This window comes from Megascapheus bottae, chromosome 2 (genome assembly GCF_031878675.1).
Source record: "Megascapheus bottae isolate mThoBot1 chromosome 2, mThoBot2.hap1, whole genome shotgun sequence".
Taxonomy (NCBI): Eukaryota; Metazoa; Chordata; class Mammalia; order Rodentia; family Geomyidae; genus Megascapheus; species Megascapheus bottae.
The window spans coordinates 83,933,668-83,960,216 of record NC_143510.1 but is presented as its reverse complement, the minus strand read 5'-3'; the positions used below and the strand labels follow the sequence as shown (position 1 = coordinate 83,960,216).

Sequence of the window (26,549 nt, the reverse complement as noted above, 5' to 3'; positions counted from 1 at the left end):
CATTCTTGACAAACACAAGGCTTAAATATCTCCTTGTGATTTCCCAGAAGAGCACTGTCTTTCCTAAGTACAGACTTTTCCTTTCCTAAGGAAAGGCAGGGCTTAGGGTAAAATAAAATCTCAGTTGCATGTTCTACTAAAATTGACAATTCTCCAGCATCCACTTTCAGTTCCATAACAATAAAAAAAATAATCCAACAGATTTCTCTGCCTTGCTGATTTAAATGCTCTAATTCAGCTTGAAACTTAAGAGATCAAAAAGACCAACAACTAGTGGTTCACACATGTAATACTAGCTACTCAGGAGGCTTAGATATGAGAATTGCAGTTCAAAGCCAGCTTGGGCAGGTTAAGTTTGTGAGACGCTCATTCCCAATTAATCAACCACTAGAAAACTAGAAGGGGAGCTGTGGCTCAAAGTGGTAGAGGGGTGTCCTTGAGTAAGGACAGTGTCCAAGCCCCAAGTTCAAGCCCCACAACTGACTTAAAACAAACAAAACAAAAAATATGAGTGACAAGCCAAATTATTTTAAGATATTTTAATCATTTCCTTTGGACATCATTCATTTTACCAGAGGCTAAAGAGATTTTCTAAACATTTGTTTTATGTACAAAACTTCAAGTAACTGGAAAGTAGTATGGTGGTTCATCAAAAGATTAACATAGAGTTCCATTATGACCCAGCAATCCTGCTGGGCATTTACCCAAATGTCCATAAACAAAGCCACACTAAACCTATCAGTAACAACCATGTTCATTGCAGCATTATTTGACCATAGCTAAGATACGGAACCCATCCAGATGCCCCTCAATAGATGAATGGATTGACAAAATATGGTATATGTACACAATGGAATTCTATGCTGCCATCAAAAAGAACGACATTGCCCCATTTTTAGGAAATAGAAAGACTTGGAAAAAATCATATTACATGAAGCCAGACCCAAAGAAACATAGGCTCCATGGATTTCCTCATTTGTAATAATTAGTGTACATCTAGGATTTCTCTAGCAGAGGATCACAGTAGCTCAAAAGCTATGTATGTGCATATTGCTATATAGGATGAGGCTAAGCAAAATGAACTCCAGGATAGGTAAACAAGAGATTTACCTTTGTGGCTGTTTTTAATGTACTATGTGAAGTTATTTATTTTCTCTTTTTTTCCCCCTTATGGTTTATCCCCTGCTGTTACTGTATCTGACTTTGTTACCTGGTATATTGTATATATGTTTATTTGAAATAGTGAAGGGAAGGGGAAAAACAACAAGATAAGACAAAGGGTCAACCAATGTAACAACGATATTCACAAGACAATATGTTGGAAATGAACATAACAACTTGAGAGGGAATGGGGGTAGGGTAAGTGGGAGAAAAAGATGTAAAGGAGTATCAATATTCAAGAAGTAATTCCTCTATACATCACCCTAACAAAATTTTTAAGAAAACAACTTCAAATAATTTAAGTCATGTGTTAACAACTCACCTTTGAAATTCTCACTGCAGAAGGGGCTCCCGGAAAACCAGGAATACAAGTTTTAAATTCACTAATTTTGCTGAAAGGACCTATTCCACAACCATTAATTGCAGCAACCCTGAATCTATATCCTGTGCCTGGAACAAGATCTTGCTTCTTAAGCAAACTGTAGTCAGGTACATCTGCATTTCCTACCTAAAATATAACATATACCAAAGTCAAAGGAAAGGTACAACTCATTTATTAATATTCAAAACTTTAAAATATTTAATGTTTATCAAACAACACCTTTAAATAATAAATGTTTTAAACTTGCAGTTCACTTTTATGTATTTCTCTTTCTAATGTAAGATATGAGGTCAAGAGTGATCCAAGTAAGCCTGTAAATCAGTAGCATGTCTGTATTCAGGACACTGGATAAATATTAAATAATTAAGATTATAAACTCTAGGTAGGAAAACCATAAAATTACATCTTTTGAACCATTTTTACCTAACTCTATAACTTATCTCACAATACTACTGTGAGACAGAGAACACAACAGAGTGTAACATATTCCAAGGAATTTAATCTCTATTCTACGTGGAGAAAACTGAGTCTCAAAGGGGTTCAATGAGTGACTTCTCTAGTTCATACTATTGATAACTGAAACTATTCTTTTTTCTTTTTGCTAATTCTGGGCTTGAACTCAGGGCTTGAGCACTGCTCTTGGACTTTCTCAAGTCTACAGCTATACCACTTGAGCCTAAGCACCACTTTCGGCTTTTCTTTTTCTATGTATGTGGTACCGAGGAATCAAACCTAGGACTCTGTACATGCTAGGCAAGCACTCTATCACTAGGCCAAACTCCCAGCCCCATCTTTTTTTTATTTTAAGGCCTTTTTACATATAGATATGTCTTTATCAGAGATAATATTAACAGATAATTTAGAATTTGTTTTTGTCAAGAACTAAAAAACTCAGGTGAAAAAAGTTATACCAGAAATATTGGAGAAACTAGGATTTAATAATAAGTGATATATAGGTTAGAGAACTCTTGTTTGAATGCTTGAGACCAGAGGTGTTTTGGATTTGGGGGGATTTGGAATGCCTGGGCTGAGAAAAGCATCTTTTCTATCAGTGTAGTAGGCTTCCTTCCTGTTAATCTTGTGAAAATTGTTTTTCTAAGAAGTTCCTGCTTTGGTCTGTGGTTTGGCCCTTGTTAATTACATTTTAGTTACATCCTTTTCCTGTTATACTTTAAATAAGATATCTTATTAGAAGCTTCCTGAATTCTAGTTACAGTATTAATTATTAAGTCACAACATTTTACAGATTGTGAATCTGAGCTCTTATTTAACACATATGGGGTGTAGGACCCATCTCTAAGCAGGAAATTATTTCTATTTCAGGATGCCTTCCACACAATACTTTCAGTGCATCTGATCTGAACTTTCTCTAAGCTATCACTCTACCACTTGAGCCATAGCACTACTTCTGTTTTTTTCTGTATATGTGGCACCGAGGAATTGAACCAGGGCTTTGTGCATTTTTGGCAAGCACTCTACCATTAGGCCATGTTCCCAGCCCCAAGATTAGATTTTTATGACAGATCAGTGCCTATGTAAGATTTTCAACCCGGTATGATGACTCATGCCTACAATCCTATCTACTCAGGAGAATGAGATCTAGGAATCAAGGTTCAAAACCAAGCCAGGACAAGAAAGTCCATATGCTGGGCCGGGAGTTTGGCCTAGTGGTTAAAGTGCTTGCCTAGCATGCATGAAGACCCGGGTTCGATTCCTCGGTACCACATACATAGAAAAAAGCCAGAAGTGGTGCTGAGGCTCAAGTGGTAGAGCTCTAGCCTTGAAAAAAAGTCCAAGGACAGTGCTCAGGCCCTGAGCTCAAGCCCAGGACTGGCAAAAAAAAAAAAAAAAAAAAGAAAGTCCATATGCTTATTAACCACTAAAAAGCTGAAAGTAGACCTGCAACTTAAGTGGTAAGAGTGCCTAGGCTCTGAGTTCAAGCCCCAGAAATAGCACGAAAATACTGTTAAAATGTTATGCTTCTGATACATTCTAGAAAAGAAAACAATGAATACAAGATAACTAAATGTATAGAACTCTAAAGAATAGATTATGTACAGATCCTACTTTCACTCATTCAACTGATCTAATTTGAATCACAATTACAAAATTAATCTTAAAGTTCATAGATTACTTTAATAAAAAACACAAAAACATAGTGCCTTGCTAAGAAAGCACTTTACCATTTAAGTCATGCTTTCAGCCCAGTTACCTTACTGTTTATTTATAGTTCTAGGGACTGAATATGTGCTATACCAGTGCTCTACCACTGTGTTAACATGTACCCTAGCCATGAAGGTTCATAAGACTCAGTGTAGCAAATATATCAATAGTTACCTTCAAAATGTTTTGTTTCCCTTTTGGCAGTAAATAAAATTGGTTCACCAATGCTGTATTATTTTTAAAAATTCCCACATCACACCACTGTCTTTCTCCTGCTTTCACCATGGCCACTGGATTTGAGGGAGTCTCTTTCTAGTTTTAGAGAAAGAAAAATTAATGAATATTCTTATTGAGCCCATGAGAAATTTCAAGAGTCTATAAATCCATGCAGTGATCTATAAGTAGACACATGGGTAAACAACACAACATTAATAGCTCATAAGTAAATAGTCCTCACAGATTAGGTCAATTTACAGTGAAGGATGCCAATTCAAACAGAGAGTGACAGGCATTCTCCACACTCTATACTATCAACCTGGCTAGCGTAAGCATGCTTTCCAACCAGTGACATGTTAAAATGCCAGCTGTCTATAGAGCACAGTCATTTAAGAGATTCTCACAAAATGTAATCCTGAATGAAACATTACAACTCGCTCCAAAAGGAGCTAATAAAGAAAAATTCATTCCAAGCTGGCTTTTTCTAGATTCAAAAAATAAACACCAGAAATTCAGTGATCTTTTGTACTTGAAATACCTGTGATTCTCCAAACCTAAAAGGAGAAAAAATATTTCAAAACTAAAATGTAATTTGAATATAATTCATTATATACTAAAAACAGATTAAACAGTTTCACCCTGCTTTACAAACAAATGCACTTCCTCTACCTTAAGCTAGTTTTAGTGATAAGTGAATTATACTTATTCCTGGAACTAACCTTTTTAAGCCATCTTCTTATAAATGAGACACTGTTTCCAGAAGCTCAAAACAAATGTGCACTTCAGTTATTTATTTCTGTCTTAAATATATAACAGCAGAGGTACATGCTTATCATTCACATTTTTTTATCAGGCTATCACACATGACAAAGTGAACTAACCAGAAGAATCTTTAAGGTTAAGAAGGGATAATTTTAAACTGTTTCATTGTTTTTAAGTTGTTAAAAAACTTCCTTCACAAATTTTTATAAAACTGGCTCCAAATAAAATAACAAATACTATTTTGGGTGATGTATCACAAAACAGATTCAAAAGAAAAGTTGCTTTTAATAATTCTTTCATGAGAAAGGTCTAAGAACACTAGGACTTAACATTCTGGAAAGGTAAAAACTGCTGAAAATAAATATTTGGCCAAAATCCAAAACAGTGAAAGGAAATGAAAACTATGGACAATTCTTAGAGATTCAAAAAGGTAAACATGAGACCAAATAAAAACTTACTTTACTGATAGTGATAAAGTTGAAATGACTCATTAAAGAAAAACAAAAAATATTTATGTAGGAATTATCTTTATATTATCTAGTTAAGATGATTTAGGTGTATTATCCTTATATTTGTTCAATTAAGATGATTTTGATGTATCTGTAAAGCACTTTCCTAGCATTTAAGTTCAATGCACTGCAAATCAACTTTGGCCTTCCATAAAATAACCTGTTAGGGGTTATTTCAATATTCTGTTAAAAGTAGCTAGAATTAAGAGCCAGTGAAGTTTTCCTGTTCTATTTATAATATATCCTATCTTTTGACCAGTAATTTACATATTTGCTGATTATAAAAGTAATATATTTCATGTGAGAGTGAGAATATTTGTATTGTGTATATTTTTATCAAAACTGGAACATGCACTTTTTATCAATAATTTTTTACAAAGTACTTTATTATGAATGTCTTCCTATTCAGCCACTTATTTCTAAATTTATTTTCAACTCATTACTAAATGAAACCTGAGGAACTATGGAAGTTAGAAGTTGCTCAGCAGAGAGAAACAGATCCTCATCTGTAACATGCAGTGTCACCAGGCCATGTACTTACAGAAAATGCCATTGCTGTGGCATGCACCTCTACACGGCTGATCTTGGTAGCTGGCAGAGCACATGTTTCATCAACTAAAAGTGAACAATTAATCAGTTAAGTTTTATAGAATCACTTAGATATGTTAAAATACAAATAGATATACATGCATATATGTATAATTACCAAATACTAAATACCACTGAACCACACACTTGGAAATAGTTAAGATCGACCAGGTACCAGTGGCTCACACCTGTAATCCTAGCTACTCAGAAAGTTAAGATGCAGAGGATCATGGTTTGAAGCTAGCACAGACAGCAAAGTCTACAACACTTTGTCTCTAAAATAACGGGCAAAAAGCCAGCCTGGAACATGGCTTAAGTGGTAGAGCACCAGTTAAGCACACAAACTTAGGCCTTCAGTTCAAACTTCAGTACTGGCTAAAAAGTGAAAATAGTAAATTTCAGAGAAAAATAGCAAGATGGAAAAAATATAGACTTTTTCACTTAAATTAACTCATAAAATTCATTTTCAAAAGAGCTAGACCTCCAGAGAAAATTTACCAAAGTTGAAATACAATTCTTCTAGCAATAGGACAAGGGTTTTTTGTTTTTTCTCCAGTCCAGGGGCTTTGAAGTCAGGGCCTGAGCACTGTCCTTGGGCTTTTTCCTCAAGGCTAGTGCTCTGCCACTTGAGCCACAGCACAACTGGCTTTTTTATGTAGTACCAAGGAATCGAACCCAGGTCTTTGTGCAAGCTAGGCAAGCACGCTACCACTAGGCCAAACTTCCGGCCCAGAGCAAGAATTTTAAAAGTTAGAAATCAATAAAGTTGAGTGAATCATTAATTCCCAGTCTAGACCTTTACTGTGGGGGGGGGAAGTATGTGCTAATCTAAATATCGTATGTAAGGGAATACTTGATAAAATGATTTTAAATGAATGTTTTATCTGCTTGCATATGTTTCAATACAAGACGAAATGTAATTCTCACCGAAGACTGTTAAGTTGGATTAATTTATATACATAAATGGTTCAAAATACAGTATGTGAAACACATTTCAAACCTTCAGATTTCGTACTGAATGTTGTTAGTGAAGTTTCATCTTTAACAAGTGCCCCATTTGTACTGGATGACTCAGTTTTAATGGTCTGCTGGGTTACCATAGTTTGTGCGCTGGAAGCAGTACTGGATATGGAAGTCTCAGGGATTACTGTTCTCAAGTCCAGGCAACTACTTAGTGCACCTACATTTGTTGAAGTAGGAGGACCTGAGTTAAAGGGAAACATAGTATTAGTATAACTCATGGAGATCGTTACTGTGTCTTGTTTTTGCCATATATTCCTTGGTACTTCTAGTTTTAAGAAATCCTAACATAAAAGCCTGAGATAGGCTGAAGTTCTATTTTCCTGTGACACATCTATGCCATGTGCTCTCTTTATTTGCCATATTTCCTTTCTAATAAACTTTCCTATCACCTTTAAAAAGAAGAAGAGCCAGGGACCAATGGCTAATGCCTGTAATCCAAGCTACTCACAAGGCTGAGATCTGAGGATCATGTATTAACTTTGAGCTGAGGAGCTCAGGGTCAGCATCTAGACCCAGAGTTGACCACGGCATTGTCCTTGCTTGCTTTACTTCACTACAGTATAAACAAGTATCTGACAGATTTTTTTAATATTTATAATAAATGAATGTGAGTTACAGAAAGAAATAGCTACAGAAGGGAATACCTGTAGGGCTAGGATCATGACACAAATGGTAGAGAATTTGCCTAGCAGAGGCCCTGAATTCAATACCAGTACCAAAATTAATCTAAACCAACAACCACAAAAGTCACATATGTCTGGTGGTATTTACAATGAAGAAAGATGAAGTGAAAATTGAAGTCTCCTGCAGAACTCATTGGTGGTCACCAGAGCTACTACATTAGAGTAATGTGATGGAAACCAAATTTGAGGGATGTCAGGGAAATAGAAATTGCTCTGAGGGGAATTAGTGATAGGGAATGGTAACTGGAAGGTATTTGTGGGTCTAGGAAGATACATGTTTATTTGGAAGATGATGTTATTTATGGGCTGAGAGCCTGAAAACCCTGAAGACAGGAATGATATGAGTGATAAAATCAAGTTTAATATTCAACCCCTAGTTTTTTTAGTCAAACATGAGAATGGCCAATGGTAACCCTTTTTTCAAAAATATCCTATACCATCTTCTTCTTCTTCTTTTTTTTGTGGGTCATGGAGCTCAAACTGGGGCTTGGGCATTGTCCCTTAGCTCTTTAGCTCAAGGCTACCACCCTACCCTTGAGTCAAGCCCCACTTACTGTTTTCTAGAGGTTAATTGGTGATAAGTGTCTCAGGCCCTTTTGTACCTAGGCTGGCTTTGAACCTTGATCCTCAGATCTCAGCCTCCTGAGTAGCTAGGATTATAGGTGTATAGGCGTGAGGCACCACGCCCAGCCTCCTATACCTGCTTGAACAGGGACAAGAACAGATTTGGAAAAATGTTCACCTCAGGGCAGGTAAGGAACATACTGGTGGAGATTTCCAGTGGGCAGCAGGATACTTAGTTCTTGAGTCTAAGTGGCTGGAAACAGAAATGTAGAACTAGAGAGCACTTATGCTCTAAATACTACAGAAGCTGAGGCCTTGAACTTGATTTTGTCACTGGTTAGCAGTATAATTAATAAAACTTTCTAAGTCTCTTCAGTAGTGTCTTTTCTCTACTCCATGGCACCTATTGCTTTAGTCTTTATGCATTCAATGGAGTCTCAAAAATTCTTTAAGTAATCTTCCAAATATTTCTTATCTTTTATTGCTTCTTTACTTTTGGAAACACTCTGGCAGCTACTCTAATCTGCAGAGAAAAAGTCAAACTCCTATTACCTGAGACAGGGTAGGCACTTCGTGACAGACCTGAGTATCTATGATGTGTCACATGCTATTATACTACTCTGCTTCTACCACTTGTCTAATATTTATTAATCTTATTCACACTGCTTCATAAGTCAGGATATAGTGCAGTTAAGATTCTGAAATCTCACTGGGCATCAGTGGCTCATGCCCTATAATCCTAGCTACACAGGAGGCTTAGATCTGAAGATCGTGGTTCAAAGCCAGCCCAAGAAGGAAAGTATATGAAACTCTTTTTTTTTTTTTTTTTTTTTGCCAGTCCTGGGCTTAAGCTCAGGGCCTGAGCACTGTCCTTGGACTTTCTCAAGGGTAGAGCTCTACCACTTGAGCCTCAGCACCACTTCCGGCTTTTTTCTAAGTATGTGGTACCAAGGAATCGAACCCGGGTCTTCGTGCATGTTAGGCAAGCACTGTACCACTAGGCCAAACTCCTGGCCCGTACGTGAAACTCTTATCTCCAATAAACTACCAGAAAGCAGGAAGTGGTTCAAGTGCTAGCCTTGAGCTGAAGAGCTCAGGGACAGTGCCTAGGCAAAGTTCAAGCCCCCCACAACCCACAAAAAGAAAATGCTAAAATCTCAGCTGGGTACTGGGGCTCATGCCTCTAATACTAGAATCCTAAGTTCAAGCCACACAATCAGAAAAAAAAATCTGAATTTTTTTCTTTCTTTTTTCTTGCCAGTCCTGGGGCTTGAACTTAGGGCCTGGGCACTGTCTTAGGACACTTTTTGCTCAAGGATAATGCTCTGCCACAATAGCTATAGTGTCACTTCCAGCATTTTCTGGGTATGTGGTACCAAGGAATGCTTCGTGCATGTTAGGCAAGCACTCTACCACTAAGCTATACTCCCAGCCCCCAGATTCTGAAATTCCAAAGCTCGTATGTTTTCGTAACATGAACTTCTTTGTAAGACAAATATATACAAAATGATTCTGAGAAATTAAAGACCAATAGCAAGCTTTTAAAAATTCAACCAAGTCATTTATCAAGTCAATAAAAACACTTCCCTTTTTTGCAAATAATGCAAAAAAATGAGAGAAATTATATAAAGTTCTTCCTTGACTATTTTACATATGATACTCATAAAAATGTATAGAAAAAAAATATTCATCCTATCAAAGTTGAATCCCTGAAAATTATTTATATAATCTATCATTTTTTCAAATTGAAAATAGTCACAAGATGAGAACAGTCAGAATGAGAGTCAGATACTGAAATCAGAGGCACCGTTTAAAGTATCTCAAATGGCAGCAGAAAATTCAAGTATAAAGATCACCAAATTGTAGGATTCTCACGTTTGCAATTGGCTCATCAACAGTTGTAACAACTGAACTATCTGAAGATAACCCAGTTTTCACTGCTAAACAAATAGTTACCAAGTGACTAGTATTAGACACAAACCTGAACGCTCAGGAAATAACTTCAAACAGTTACAAGTACTAAGAAAAATATGAAAAGAGAAAATGAAAGTTATCAAAAGAAAAAACAAGGTAGGTTAAAAGACCATAAAGATGGGGCCAGGAGCATGGCCCAGTGGTAGTGTGCTTGTAGCATGCACGAAGCCCTGGGTGGTTTGATTCCTTGGAACCACACACATAGGAAAAGCCAAAAGCGACATTTTTATACAGTTAATACATAATTTTAAAAAATAAGTGCTAGAAAACAAAGCAAGAAAGGACTGGAGACAGAGAAACAGGGACAAAAAACATGAAAAGGGGTATCAATGTGCGAGGAGTAATGCAACCACTATCTGACAAATGTAACTGTAACCCTTCTATATATTATCCCAACAATAAAATTAAATTTAATTAAAAAAAATAAGCTGGGCAAAGTGGCTTATGACTGTAATCCTAGTTACTCAGGAGGCTGAGAGCTGAAGATCTCAGTTCAAAGCCAGCCAGGGCAATAAAGTGTGAGACTCTTATCTTCAATTAACCACTAGAAAACAAGAAGTGGCCCTGTAGCTCAAGAGGTAAGGTGGTAGCCTTGACCTGAAGACGTCAGGGACAATGCCCAGGCCCAGAGTTTAAGCCCCACAATCAACAAAAAACAAAAAAGAAGAGGAATTAGTGACACTGGACACTGAACATATGGGACAATCTCAAATGTCTTATAGTCCACACTCACAACTTATCATACTCTTCAGGTTAAGTACCTATATCACCTTAACTAGCTTCAATATGGAGGAAATGGATCAAAACCATGTAACATTTACTTTTCAGTGGTTCTAGATTTCTCCAATATTAGAAAAGTTTAGTTTTATTTAAAATGTCATCCTTGGGCCAGGAGTTTGGCCTGGTGGTAGAGTGCTTGCCTAGCATGCACAAAGACCCAGGTTTGATCCCTTGGTACCACATACATAGAAAAAGTCAGAAATGGTGCTGTGGCTCAAGTGGTAGAGCTCTAGCCTTGAGAAAGCCCAAGGACAGTGCTGAGGCTCCGAATTCAATCTCCAGGATTGGAAAAAAAAATGTCATCCTTATACCTTCATTTTTCTTGAGCATTTCCATAAAACTACTGTGATTAGAAGCATTAGATGCCAACGAAGGATGTAAAATGGCATTAGAATCTGTCGGTTTGAAATCTGGTTTGTTTTTCACTGAAGTTCCTTTCATGGCCGTATGCTCAGGTTTTGCACTGTTTACTGTATCGTTGATCTACAAGAAATAAAATCGTTTATTGTAGCAATCATAATCAATGTTCAATGAAATAGAAGTACATGTAAAAAAAAAAACAAGAACAATAAAAAAAGTAATTTTTTTGGGGGGGGGTTATTTTGTTTTTCTGGTACCAGGGTGTGAACTCAAGAGCCTCACATTTGCTCAGCTGGGTGCTACCATTTAGGAAGTGCCTCCATCACTCCTTTTTGCTAATCATTTTTGAGATGGAGTCTCACAGACATTTTTACTCAGGCTGGCTTTGAGCCACAGTCCTTAGTCCAGATCTTAGCCTCTTAAGTAGCTAGGATTACAGTCCTGAACTATCACTAGAAAATTCTATTTATTTATTTATTTATATTTTTTTGTGGGTCATGGGGCTTGAACTCTGGGGCTGGATGCTGTTCCTGAGCTCTTCAGCTCAAGGCTACCGCCCTACCCCAGGAGCCACAGCCCCACTTTCCCTTTTCTTGTGATTAATTGGAGAACAGAGTCTCATGGTCTTTTGTGCCCCAGCTGACTTTGAACCGAGATCCTCAGATCTCAGCCTCCTGAGTAGCTAGGATTACAGATGTGAGACACAGGTGCACTGCCATTCTATTTATTTAGTTAATTAGTTGTTGGTTGGTTGGTCATGGTGTTTAAACTCAAGGCCTAGGCACTGTCCCTAAGCTCTTTTTGTTCAAGGCTAGCGCTCTAACACTTTGAGTCACAGCTGCTCTTCCAGTTTGCTGGTGATTAATTGGAGATGAACAGTCTCACATACTTTCTTGCCTGGATATTCTTAATTTCTGTAGAATTACTCTTTAATTTTTATGAGTTTTTAAGAAAATTTTCTCTTATGCTCAAATGATGTCTTTTTGCTTTGCTTTCAGATAGCGCCTTGCTCCATAGCTCAAGTTAGTCTCAAGCTCATTATCTTCCTGCCTTTGCCTTCCAAGTATTGGGGTTACAGGAGTGCATAATTACACCCAGGAAAGCAATTTGTAGGGATTAAGGGAGGAAGGATACATTATGAGGAAAAAAAATGAGTCAATGTTTTTTGTGTGCCATTCCTGGAGCTTGAACTAAAGGCCTGGGCATTGTCCCTGAGCTTTTTCACTCAAAGCTAACACCCTATCACAGCTCCATTTCCACATTTTTGGTGGTTGACTAGGAATAAAGAGTCTCACAGACTTTCCTGCCCAAGCTAGCAATGAACCTCAATCCTTGTCTCTCAGATTCCTGAGCAGCTGGAATTATAGGTTAAGCTACCAGCACCTGCCTCAAATTAACCTAATTTTTTTGAAACAGGGTATTACTATGTTGTCCAGGCTCACCTTAAATTCTGTGGTCAAGCAGTTCTCCTGCTTCAGTCTCAAAATTACAAGGACTATGGGAATATACAACCATAACTGATGTATAATCAGTATTTCGTAAGTGCTCGCTAGTATTACAAGCAAAAACTTATGTAAGGAAAGAACTCAAAAGCTACTGAGTTTGATATTCCAATCAAAATTTTTCAATAAAGCTCAGACATGTAAGGTAATGATTTGATTACTCTTACAAGTAAAATCTCACTTATAAGGAACTTTTAAGCAAATGTATTATTTATTCTTTATGATTGAGTTTTCTAAACAGATTTAGTACATATACCTACTATTAGTATTCTTTACCATTAAACATTTTAAATAGGAATCTCCCTGGTATTATTTTTCTTTGTCTTCACAAATAATGAACACATGCAAACTTCTGAATAGTTCAAGTCATCATTTCGAGCATCAGTAATAATACAGCAATATCAATTGAATCATACAAATGACCTGGCTTCACTCATATAGCCCAAGGTGGCTGCTCATTTTACTTATCTTTGCTATTTTCTGACTATACCTTCTTATGACTCTAAGATACTTGTCTACAACATAGCCTGGACTTGTTCTTGATGATAAGGGATGAAGATGATGGCATCAGCCATAACAACTGAGCCTGGTACTTTGCTACATATTTATAAGCTCATAGGAGCTAAGTAATAGGCCTATTTCTTTGAAAGCAGAACTATAATGATGTCTGGGCATCACAGATGATGGTAATGTATAGTCAAGGCTGAGGACCCTGTTCTACAGGGTTCTATACGGTCATACTAAAAAACCTTAAGAACTATAAACATAAGCATTTATTTGAACTTACACTGTTAGGAAGAATGCTATTACTGCCTTGTCTGTGAGGTTCCATCCTGCCTCCTGTAGGAATAAGAAAGTTCACACTGATATGCTCTTCATCAACACAGTAAAATATATTGAACCAAATATCCTTAAAGCTACATAGTAAACATTTAAAAATAACATCTTAAAAAATAAAAATAACATCTTTACAAGTTTATTTTCTTCAATACTTTGCTTAATAGAAGACTGTGTACAATTACATTTGTTTCTACTTTAGAGTGCTATTTAAAAATGGCAAAATATATTGATATGTTTCTATGACATACAAACCCTTAGCCTAATTTTGATTAAGTTCTAAATACTAAGTCCCAGAGATTGTAATTAGAGATTCCCCCTTGGACAACTGTTTGTTAAACTTGTCATTTAAAATATGATGTAAACATAAAAAAAGGCAAAATATTTTTGAAAGTTAATTAATTCAATATCCTGAACCTAAGGAAAACAAATTTTGAAAGTGCATCAAAAGGAACTGTAGAAAAAAATTCTATCCCTTCCCCACCAAAAAGACCCAAACATTCTATCACATGTTTGTGTGATCTGCTATGAGAACCAAGTTTCAGAGTTCAAGTTACATATTTGACTTTCCAAGTGTGGATTGCCATACTGTAATTTCCTTTTTTTTTTTAGCATATATTAGTTGTACTAGGCATATATTTTTTATATCTCTGTACACATATCCTGATCAAACTCACCCCCTCTCTAAGTCTCCCCATGCTATGCCCTCTTAAAACAATTTCATGGGCCGGGAGTATAGCCTAGTGGTAGAGTGCTTGCCTATCATGCACAAAGTGCTGGGTTTGATTCCTTGGTATCATATATAAAGAAAGAGATAGAAGTAGCGCTGTGGCTCAAGTGGTAGAGCTCTAGCTTTGAGAAAGTTCAAAGACAGTGCTCAGGCTCTGAGTTTTAGTCCCAGGACAGACAAAAAAAAAAAAATCAACAGGTTGCAGTTCTATTTCCATACATGCAAATGAACTATGTGGACCATATTCATCTTCATGAACCCTCTCTGTTAAACCTCTCCCTCACCAACTTTTCTGAGAACCATTTAAAAAAATATTTTCATGGTACTGAGGATTGAACCCAGGACCCTGAATGTGCTAGACAAGCACTTGTACTATCCTTCCCTAGCCTAATCATACACTCACTCACTCATTCGTTCATATAGCCATTTCCTAGGCCTGAATTCAGCCTTGTACTCATTCAGCTTGCTTGCTCACAGCTGGTGCTCTACCACCTGAGCTACATCTCTGGTCTGTTTTTCTGGTGGTCAACAGAAGATGGATGGATAATTCTACCCAGACTGGCTTTGAACCTCAATATCCCAGGTCTCGATTCCTTGACCTACCTAGCACTACAGATGTGAGCCATTGGCACCCAGTGGCATTTTTATTTTTGGCAATACTGGTTTTTGAACTCAGAGCCTGTACTCCACCACCTGAGTCATGCTCCGAGCCCTTTTTATGTAGAGCCTAAAATTAACCTGAACTAGCTCCAGTCTAAGATCCTTCTACTTCTATCTCCCAAGTAGCTGAGGATTACAAATTTGTGCCACATTTCATGCTGGAAGGGGGAAGGTGGGAGATTTATTTATTTTTTGTGGTACTGGAGTTTGAACTCAGGGCTTTCTACTACCTTTGGCAAAAGTGCCCTAATATGTCCCCTACTGTGACTAAAGTCCTTTTACCTTTTTTGGGGGTGGGGTGGGGGGTTATAGGGTTTGAACTTAGCCTGGGCACTGTTCCTGAGCTCTTCAGCTCTAGGCTACTGCGCTACCCTTGAGCCAAGTCCCCCTTCCCATAAGAGTCTCAGGTCCTTTTGTGCCCAGGCTGGCTTTGAACCTTGATCCTCAGATCTCAGCCTCCTGAGTAGTGAGGATTACTGGCATGAGCCACCACGCCAGGCCCTTTTAGCTTTTTAAAATCATTTTTCAAACAGGCCCTCATGTTTTTGCCCCAAGTATGTCTTGAACTGTAACCCTCCTACCTATGTCTTCTACATATCTGGGATTACAGACATGCACTATCACAACCAACTTACTTGCTAAAATTGGGTCTTTTTTCTTACCCTGTAATCTTCTACCTCCTGAGTAGCTGGGATTATAGGCACCTGACACTGTTTCCAAAAAGTGTAAGAACAGAATAATGTCTTTGAACACGATGATTTCTTACCTGGCATATTTGGTGCTGCTGAAGAATCGGACAAAGCAGCTTGGTATGGCAAGTCTGTATTCAATTGCAAAAGATAACCCTCAACTGTAGGCACTTCATCCCACTTGACATGGAAAGAGTTGGTAGTTGCTTTGATCAGTTGTACCTGTGATGGTGCTGGTGGTTTCTCTAAACAACAATATTGACATTATATAGTTCAAGTGTATCAATAATTTGTCTACAACGTTTGTGAACTGTTGCTTTGAAATCATCAGAAATGAGTATTTTAGTAGATTAAACAAAACTAGTTTGAAGTACTGATTTTTTTAAATAATTTTTTTTTGCTATTTTTAAGGTGTTACACAACTCAGGTGAAGAGTATGTTTCTTTTGTCTGGACAATGTCACCCCTTCCTTTGCTTTCCTCAGTTTCCTCCTCCAGTTTCTAGCCACAAATTACACTATTCATATTCCACAGATTTTATCATGAATAGCATGATTGCATTTGATTATGAGGTCCTGATTTTATTTCCTTAACAAATAAAATAGTACAAAATACTTGAGTCATCTGATTTAGAAAAGGTTTCATCCTAGGAGATAGGTAACCAAGTACCATCTGCTTATTGCTGTTTTACTTTCTTAGAAGTTCTAAGATTTTTAATTATTATTTATTTATTTTGGCCAGTCCTGGGGCTTGAGTGGTAGAAAACTTAAAGAAAAAAGTCACCTGGTACATTTCAATAGAGATGTGCCACACAAAATAAATAAATAAGCCGGCACAGTGACTCACGCCTGTAATCATAGCTACTCAGAAGGCTGAGATCTGAGGATCAAGGTTCAAAGCCAGCCGGGGCACAAAAGCACCTGAGACTCTTATCTCCAATTAACCTCTAGAAAAGATAGCCTTGAGCTGAAGAGTTCAGAGACAGCACCCAGGCAGAGTTCAAGCCCCATGACCCACAAAATTAATTAATTAATTAATTAATTAATTAAGAAAAGGAAAAATATGGGATCCAGGAAACAAAGAATCCATCATAGGTGTGAGGCCAAAGATATGCCCAAGTAAAGGACAGCCACTCCAGGATGATAGCTGTGAGACAATTCCAGAGGGCAAGAGAGAGCTTCCTCAAAAGATCTGACCAAAATGAGATAAGAATTAGACAATTAACAGTAGGAACTGACTTAGGGGGTAAATGAATTTAATCTAAAACAAATAAAACCTAACAGCCACGGCAAATAAAAAACTTGTGCAAGGTATTTGAAATAACACAGTGAAACACCTTGGTACAATTAATATCCTCTTAAAAAAATTAAAACAACAACAACAAATAAATGGCAGGAAAGCAAACGAGGCTCTACTAGGGGAGTTGGGAGGAGGAGGGCTAATGACCAGGATAAATGAATATGGTCAGTGTAGGCCATTTACATGTATGAAAATAGAGCAATGAAACCTGCTGAAATTGTTTTAAGAAAAGATAGTGAGATAGGTGAAAGTGATTGAGGGGATAATCATGATAAAACATTCACAGGTATAATTTGTGCTGGTAAAAAAAAAAAGAAAGAAAGTAAAAGAAAGAGGGGGGCAGAGAGGGAGGGAGAGTAGGAGGGAGAAAGGGGGGTCGGAAATTTGACCTAGTGGTATAGTGTTAGCCTAGCATGCACAAAGACCTGGGATCGATTCCTCCATACTATATACATAGAAAAAAACGGAAGTGGTACTGTAGCTCAAGTGGTAGAAATGTAGTCTTGAGAAAGCCCAAGGACAGTCAGTAGTCAGGCTCTGGGTCCAAGCCCAGGACTGGCAAAAAAAAAAAAAAAAAAAGGTGGGGGGGGGAGAGGAAGAGGGAAAGTAGGAGAGAAATGAGGGAGAAAGTAACAATGTTTGAATGTTTGACAAGAAATGTATTCATTACCTGTCATATGCAACTGTAACCCCTTTTTGTATCACCTTGACAATTAAATTGAATTTAAAAAAATTCCCTGGCACAAGAAAAAAGAAAAAAACTGTACTAATATGCTCAATGGCAAATAGTATTTATGCAGTTATAAAGTAACATAAACACGAAATGCTCATTTACCCAAATTACAGATTTATCATGTTGAGAGGATGGAGTTAGGGAAGGAGTACTGACAAGGTGAGAAGTACAGAGATGAACACTTAACTTCTAAAATGAGGATTTATTATGTCTAAGAAGAAAATGGGATAATAGAGATATGGAAATAAACAGCAGAAGAACCATTTAACAAAGTTGAAAACAAATCCTTATAAAGCAGTACAAATGAGGGGAAGATGCAACAAAGGACTGGTATTTTACCTAGAAAAGTATAGAATTCTACTCATCAAACTAAATGTTACCAATGCACAAACTTAGGTTAAATAATTTGTGCTAACTTATTAAAAGGAGAAGCAAAGCCTGGGACAGTGTTGAATGCCTGTAATCCCAGATACTTGGCAGGCTAAAGCAGACGATAGTGACATTGAAGCCAGCCTGCGTAACTTAGCAAATTCCTGTTTCAAAACAACAAAGGAAACTGGGGAAAGTGAAGGAAGGGACAACAGTATCCAAAAAGAACTGTACTTATTACCTGACTCATGAAATGGTAATCCCCCTGTAAAACACCTTAATAATAACAGTTTTTCACCCCTGTAATCCTAGCTTCTTGGGAGGCTGAGATAGGGAGGTTTGTGGCTTGAGGCCAGACTAGGAAACCTCCCTGAGACCTCTTTCTTGATCAGTAGCTGTAATCGGTGACGTACAGTTGTCACCTCACTTTGTAGAAAGGGTAAGCAGGCAGATCCCGGTCCAGACCCCACCTGAGCAGGAAATGGAGACCTTGTCTCAAAACTAACAAATACAAAAAGATGGGTAGAAGTGTAACTTAGCAGTAGAGGATCCACTTAGTTAAGTGGATACCCTGAGTTCAAATACCAGCACCACATAAAAATATAGAAAATAAATAAGTATAAGCAAGGGTATCTCAGTAGTAGACCATTTGCCTAGCATGCAGAAAACCCTGGCCCAATCCCCAGTACCACCAGGAAAAAAAAAAACAATTAAGGAAAAAAGTTGATATTAAGTTCCACATGTTAAAAATTCTTGTGCAGTATATATGTCTCCTGGCTTCCTCTATGTTACACTAAGATATTACCACTCGAGTAACAGTATTAACTGAACTTCAGACTTTTTAGATTCCTCCAGTTGTTTAATTAATGTCTCTTTTATTCCAGGATCCCATTGAGGAGAATACCCAGCACCTAGCCACACTGTCCCCCTTAAGTCTCCTTCAATTTAGGATGATTCTTCATCTTCTTTATTTTTAATCAATTGAAACTTTGGAAGAGTGCACTGCTGACATGTTCTGTAGAATGTGTAGAATGCCAATTTGAGTCTACCTGGTATTTTCACATAGTTAGAATGCACTTTCAGATTATAGGTAAGGTACCATCGAAGTAAAATATGTGCTTATTATTATCTTATCATATGCTTCAATGGTATCAGTGTGACTCATCACCGGAAGTATGAGATCACTAGATCACTTGATTACAGAATGCTTGCCAGGTTTCTCCACTGTAATGTCAATGAATTTCCTTTTCTTACTCTTTGAAAAGGCATCTCTAAATCCAACTACATTTAAAGAAAAGGGAGTTATACTTCCTTTCCTACATATATTATTTCTTCCATTCATTTTCAAGTATAATGTCTTAAAAATATAGACAGTATTTGAGTATTTACCTAAAGACAGAATTTCATTTGTTAAGTCCTCTTACCTACCAGTATCAAGATACCAAAGATCCTTGCAGCAAACTTGACTATTTAGTGCCTTTTTGTAGCCATCTCTTCCACTCCAGAAATACAATCGTGTTCCAATTGCAACAGCACAGTGCCCAGCTCTTGGTCTTGGTCTTAAATTTTTTTTATCTTCCTGGGAATCAGATACTAGGGTAGTCCACTCTGCTGTATCTAAGCAGACAGAAACAACTGTGATTGACTTACTGTTCTTAAACTAGATAACAAAACCCCTTTATTAATATTGCTATTTCAATGATTAACTCTTAAAAGACTCACCTAGATTTAGGTAAGAAAATGAACTGGTACATCTCCATTCACAATCATGAGGTGAAGAAGTTTCAGTATTTTCTCCCTTGTGTGGAACCCATCCACCAAAAATGTACATCCTAAACAACAGAATTGATTTAGTTTTTCTTTAAGATGTTCTGAGTGAAGTTAAATTTATTGGTTAATTCAAATCTTTATGACATAGTCATTTATTACTATCAAGGAAATGAGAGTAAGAAAACAAAGTGGCCTTCTTTAGAAAGATTAGAATTTTTAAAGGTGGGGGGTAGTATGCACCTGTGAGTCCAAGCTACTTGGGAGGCTGAGACAAGATCATTTGAGCTAGGGGTCAGTCTGAGAAATATAGCAAGATTCCATCTTAAAAAGGAGGGAAAAAGCCAGGTACTGAAGACAGTCATGGCTCACGCCTCTACTCTTAGCTACTTAGGAGACTCAGGTCTGAGGATCTGGACTAGAAGCCAACCCAGGCAAAAAAGCCTATGAGACTCATCTCCAATTAACCACCAGAAAACTGGAAATGGAGCTGTGGCTCAAAGTGGTAGAGTACTAGCCTTGAGTAAAAAAGCTCAGGGCCCGGAGATCAAGCCTCATGACTGACAAAAAAATAAAAATAAAAAGGGAGGGAGAAAAAAAAAAGTTTAAGACCCCACAAAACAATAATGACTCAAAATGATTTTTCCCTAGCAAGTTAGTTAAAGTAGCAAGTATCTCAACTATAAAACATCTGAAAATCAGTAATTATATGTAATATAGTAAGGGTTCCTCAGTCAGAAAGATATTCAAATGTTCTATGACATCCAAAGTCACTATATGCATTGATAACAAAAAAGATTAAAAGCAAAAGAATTCCTTTAGCTCAAGCAACTAAAGCCAGCCTAGGGGCACAGAGAAATTCTGTCTCAAAAACCAAAATCTTTCAACTATATCTTCAGGGCAGTCTCAGCAGCTAATGAAAAAAGGACTAGAGCCAAGTTGGGGCCCATGTGACTTTGTGCTAGCCAGAACACCTTTATTTTATATCTATTTCACCTATTTGGCATCCAATGGAAGACTGTATTTTATAAAAGGGCTCTACTTTTAAAATATTTTAAAACATTTTGTTTAAATGTAAAGACATTTGTTTGGTTTTGAGGTTATTTTTTTGAAACTAGTGAAGTGGGCCGGACGCGTAGTCTAATGGTGCAGTGCTCACCTAGCATGTAGGAAGCCCTGGTTCGATTCCTTGGTATTACATACACAAAAAAAGCTGCAAGTATCGCTGTGGCAGAGCGCTAGCCTTGAGCCTAAAGAATCCATGGACAATGCCCAGGCCTTGAGTTCAAGCCCCAGGACTGGCAAAAATTAAAAAAAAAAACTATTGAGGTTCTGAATTACAAATTATTTCCTAATGCATTACATTCCAGGTAAGGTCCTTGTACTGGTAAGTACTTCATTAAATTCTACTTAAGCAGCATTCTTCATTATTGCCTAATGTTGCACAAATAAGGAAATCTGGTACTAGCTCACCTGTATAGACTACTAGGAAGGAAATATACATGTAAATCTACTAACTCTCATTGCAACTGTTTACCTTTTATTCCTAGTATATGTTTTAGGAACTCGGGACAAAGCATTACATTTCCTTGCCCCAGGTTGAACAGAATATATATTGAGGCAATCTAGTTAGTTCACATTCTAGCCATAATCCTATACCATCACCCAAAGCATAAGCACTGACAGTATGTGCCTGAGTGCCATAAGCAGCACCAGGAACTTGTCAAAGAACAGTGAGATGGGTGTACAAAGCCTGTTTACCAAAGACAAGTCAATCTGACAAAGCTCTACTTCCATTTAAATAATGTCTGTGTTGGGCATGGCATGGTAAGAGGTAAAGACAATATGATGAGAAATGGGTACACAGGTTAGCTACAACACACAAATTATTCCTGCTTTGGTAAGCATAAACACTGTTAAGTTCAGCAATCAGAAATCAGCATCGGCACTTTTCTTTCTATCTTTTTATGGTGGGTTTTAAAAAAAAGTTGATAAAATGCCATACTTGTTTCCTATAACACTGGCTGTATGAAGGCTTCGTGGAAGTGGCACTGTCCCTTTAGTTTCTGGTTTTGACCAGGACATAGTTTCTGGAAGTAAAAGTAAGTACATTAGCAACTTGATACAGTAATAGAAAATTATCTCAATTACTTTTTAAGTAATAGGAATGAAATCCATGGTCTTGCAGAGGTAGAAGCAAGCACTCTACCTCTGAGCTCCATCTTAGTCCTCTATTTGTATATGTGATTAAAAAGAAAGAAAGAAATTAGAAAAAAAGTACTTATCAAAATGAAACAAAATTGTTTCCAAATGGTTATTTGGACTTTATCTCAAACATTTCCAGCTTAATAAACTGCCAGTCTGAAATCTATCTCCACTTGAATTTAACATTCATAATGGAAAGGTTAGCTTAGAGTACCACCAATTGTGAATGGTGTAAAATTTTTAAGAACATATTGTGTAGCAATAGTCAAAGGTTGGCAGCACACTTCCTGCCAATCAATTATCCCTAAAATTCTTTTAGAAAGGACTGTTAGGGTTTTTCATTGATTAGCAATGATATTTCTAATGTTATACTTCCCACAGATAGGGTAACCATATAAAATTATCCCAACCAGACACTTTTTAACAAAAAAAGGTACTACCAACAACTATATAAGACAATAAGCAACATGTAGGATCTTCCCAAGCAGAGCAACACCTATAGTTTCCACAGATTCCTTTTGGGGAACATAGGAGTTACTACTGTAATCTGTACATTCATTTGTTCAACTTGACTGATATGTTATTAGTTGTCTCTGGGACTATAAGTGCCGACTACTATCTTAGAGTAACACCATAAATATTCAGAGCTTGGCTGAAGGCTCATACTTGCAATCCTAGCTACTTGGGAAGCTAAGATCTGAGGATCATAGTTCAAAGGCATTACAGGCAGAAAAGTTCACAAGACTTTTATCTCCAATTGACCACAATAAAAAGCAGAAGTAGAGCTGTGGCTCCAGTGGTAGAGCACTAGCCTTGAGCAAAAAAAGCTCAGGGACAGCCCAGGCCCAGAGTTCAAGTCTCAGGACCACTAACACAAGAAAAAACATTTTTTTTTCACAGCTGAGATTGTTGCTGAATATTATAACATCTGCCTTGCAAGCCTGACACCAGTAGTTCAAACCTCTGTATCAAAAATACATTTTCACAAAGCAGTTAAATTTTTTATGCCAGTGCCAGAATTGATCTCAGGGCCTCATACCTTCTCATGCCCAATACTCTATACTTGAGTCATACCTCTACCTCCAGCATTTTGCTAGTTATTTGTAGTAACAGTTTTGTAGTTCTGCTTGCCTGGGCTCTGAGCCTCAATTCTCATCTATCTGCCTCCTGAGTAGCTAAAATTATAGAAGTAAGCCACTGGTACCCAGTTCAAAGCATTTTTAAATTCCCCTTATTAATTATAGCCAATTGCTGAAAGTGAACCAAGTCAAGCTTACCTATGTCAAGCTGCCATAGGTCATCCAGGCGAGCACCACACATTCCGCCAAAAACATACATTTTAGGACTTCCGGAATCTTTTTTGCAATATATAATAGCAGTGTGGGATTCTCGTGGAGAAGGCACAATCCCTTTAGTGACTGGAATACTCCAGCCCACAACACCAGAACCATGTTGTAGCTCCAACTCATAAAAATCATTCAAATATCTAGGACATCATGAAAAAGATTCAGGTGACAAAGAGCTTTTATTTGCTTTTTGTTTCTATTCATAAAGATAACATATGCTTAGTGTAAAAAATTCATAATCCAGAAAGGCATTAATAGAGCAAACCCCCAAACCACTCAATGCTTACTCTGTACTAGGTATTCTTGAGGGCTTAATAGTGAAAAGAAGAGATCTAAAACAAAAACCTTGCCATTATTTAGCCAACCGGATATGGCACTGTGGCTCAAGTGATACAGCACTAGCCATGAACACAAAGAGGCTCAGGGGGGCCAGGAGTTTGGCCTGGTGATAGAGTGCTTGCCTAGCATGCATGAAGACCCAAGTTCGATTCCTTGGTACCACACCCACAGAAAAAAGCAGAAATGGTGCTGAGGCTCAAGTGGTAGAGCTCTAGCCTTGAGAAAGCCCAGGGACAGTGGCTCAGGCCTTGAGCTCAAGCCCAGGACTGGCACCAAAAAAAAAAGAGGTCAGGGACAATGCACAGGTCCTGAGTTCAAGCCCCAGGACCAGCCAGGATATATAAATATAGGCGTGTGTGTGTGTGTATTCTTCGTAAAACAAAAATGAGGGGCTGGGAGTTTGGCATAGTGGTAGAGTGCTTACCTAGCATGCACAAAGACCCTCATTCGATTCCTTGGTACCACATACATAGAAAAAGCCAGAAGTGGTGATGTGGCTCAAGTGGTAGAGCTCTAGCCTTGAGAAAGCCCAAGGACAGTTGCTCAGGCCCTGAGTTCAAGCTCCAGGACTGGCAAAAAAAAAAAAATGAAATTGCTTTAAAAAGTTTAAAAAGACCAGAAAAATATTTGGAGCACTTGAAAGAAAACACAATTGCTTACATAAAAAAACTCTTAGGAACAATAATAAAAGGAAAACACATCAATGAAAATCATTAGAAAGAAATTAATTCAGCTAGGTCACAGGATCCAACGTCAATGTACAAAGTCCATATACAAGGATTGAATAATCAAAAAATGAAATTAGGATATCAAATCTATTTGTAATATCATCAGAAATAAGAAAGAACAAGTCTCATACACTGGAAACTACATATTTTTTAAAAAAAGAAAGTCAGAGCTGGGAGCTGGTGACTCATGCCTATAATCCTAGCTACTTAGGAGGGTCAGATCTGAGGATTGTGGTTCAGTGCCAGTCCAGTCAGGGAAGCCTGTGAAAATCTTATCTCCAATTAACCACCAGAATACTGGAAGTGAAGCTGTAGCACAAAGTGGTAGAATGCCAGCCTTGAGCAAAAAACCTTGGGACAACGTCCAGGCTCTCAGTTCAAGCCCCACGACCAACAACCAAAAAAGATAAAAAGAAAAAAGAAAAGAAAGAAAAGGAGAGTCGGTAATTAATACAGAATAATAAACCACTTTAACAGCTCGAGACTGATACATCCATCTTATGGATACAGTTTTTTGTTGGGTTTTGTGTGTGTCTTTTTTGTTTGTTTTTTCCAGTCCTGGATCCTGAACTCAGGGCCTGGGCACTGTCATTGGATTTTTTTTCCTCAAGTCTAGCGCTCTACCACTTGAGCCACAGCACCACTTCTGGCTTTTCTATGTATGTGGTACCGAAGAATCGAACCCCCATCTCATGTATGATAGGCAAGCACTCTATCACTAGGCCAAACTCCTGGCCCTTTTTTCTTTTTGCCAGTCAGGGGCTTGAACGCAGTGCTTGGGCACTGTCTTTGGGTTTTCTCAAGGCTAGCACTCTACCACTTAAGCCACAGTACCACTCCTGGCTTTTTCTGCGTATGTGATACTGAGGAATCGAACCCAGGGCTTTGGCTAGGCAAGCCCTCTTACCACTAGGCCATACTACCAGTCCCATCGTCATAGTTTTATACATGATTTTCAAATAATCGTGTTTCACTTGTAATGATCATTTATGACACTAGCTAACACATAGTATAGCCCAAGACAAACAAATATATTGGTTTAAGAAATAAGGTGATTTCTGATTTAAAAAGACAGTTTGAAAACACATTCTCCAAGGATTAAGGAAAACAAATACTCCAAAGTTTCCTCACAGTTATGCTTAAGGGAAAAAAAAAAAATCTAAGTTTCTTCTCTTATAATTAAAGATGAGGGCCAGGAGCATGGCCTAGTGGTAGCATGCTCACCTAGCATACACGAAGCCCTGGGTTCAATTCCCCAGAACCACCTACACAGAAAAAGCCAGAAGTGGTGTTGTGACTCAAGTGGCAGAGTGCTAGCCTTGAACAAAAAGTGTCCAAGGACAGTGACCCTGCCCTGAAGTTCAAGCTCCAGGACTGGCAAAAAAAAAAAAAAAAAAAAGAATAGAGAAAAAAAGTTAAAGATGAGTGAATTCAGTTGTTCTTAAACTAAATCATAAAATAAAAGGGGTCAACATACCTGGGTACATTATTGTTTGAGTCTTCACTTTCATTTGCCAAGCCACCAAATAAATAGCATTTGTTACCATATAAAGAGAAACTATGTCCAAGTCGAGGACAAGGTGGTAAACCAGAAGGTGGAGGTTGGGGCTTCACCTTTTTCCATAACCAACGACTTGCCTAAAAAGAAATACAAATACTCTTATACAAAATCAGGATAGCATTCCTAGTCCTACACTGTCAAAGTACAAAATTATAACAAAACATTTTAATGCATCCCATCAGATGGCTTCAATAAACTACTTGGGAGAGCAAATGGTAAGTAAACAGCTAGCTAATTTTGGCAAATTTATTATTACAAGTGTATGTTAACTCAAAAAAAGGAGAAATGAAATTCCAGGTAATTTATATACAGATTTTCAGAAAGATACATTAAGTTTATAATAAATAATCAACATTACAAGTTGTAATAATTTTCCAATAAAAATTAAGTATTTATTTTATCTGGCTTTAAAATGTAATCTATGCTGGCTACTTTATATTAGGTAATCTAGGAAATTAAATAAAAGCTCATGTAACAAACTCATCTCCAAAATTCATTCTCTGCTCATGTGTCTTTCTTCATCTGAAGTGGGTTACTTATAAATACATTTAGGACACCTACATCTGTCAATGACCCACAAAATTGTGGCTTGGGAACATATGCACAGATTAAAAATAGTC

At 37.5% G+C, this 26,549-nt stretch overlaps 1 protein-coding gene across 2 annotated transcripts in view; it reads right to left on the bottom strand.

Moving 5' to 3' along the window:
• The window catches only part of Hcfc2 (host cell factor C2), a 32,321-nt gene that overhangs the window by 3,023 nt on the left and 2,749 nt on the right, over positions 1–26,549 (bottom strand). For both annotated transcript variants that reach the window (XM_090328532.1, XM_090328533.1), the window contains exons 3-14: positions 25,846–26,006; positions 23,233–23,441; positions 21,756–21,840; positions 19,706–19,815; positions 19,412–19,600; positions 15,661–15,828; positions 13,455–13,507; positions 11,117–11,288; positions 6,782–6,985; positions 5,735–5,808; positions 3,881–4,018; positions 1,484–1,669 (exon numbers count right to left, since the gene is read on the bottom strand). In XM_090328532.1, coding sequence (XP_090184658.1) covers positions 1,484–1,669; positions 3,881–4,018; positions 5,735–5,808; positions 6,782–6,985; positions 11,117–11,288; positions 13,455–13,507; positions 15,661–15,828; positions 19,412–19,600; positions 19,706–19,815; positions 21,756–21,840; positions 23,233–23,441; positions 25,846–26,006 — 1,749 coding nt within the window. The remainder of the gene's footprint in view (positions 1–1,483; positions 1,670–3,880; positions 4,019–5,734; positions 5,809–6,781; positions 6,986–11,116; positions 11,289–13,454; positions 13,508–15,660; positions 15,829–19,411; positions 19,601–19,705; positions 19,816–21,755; positions 21,841–23,232; positions 23,442–25,845; positions 26,007–26,549) is intronic.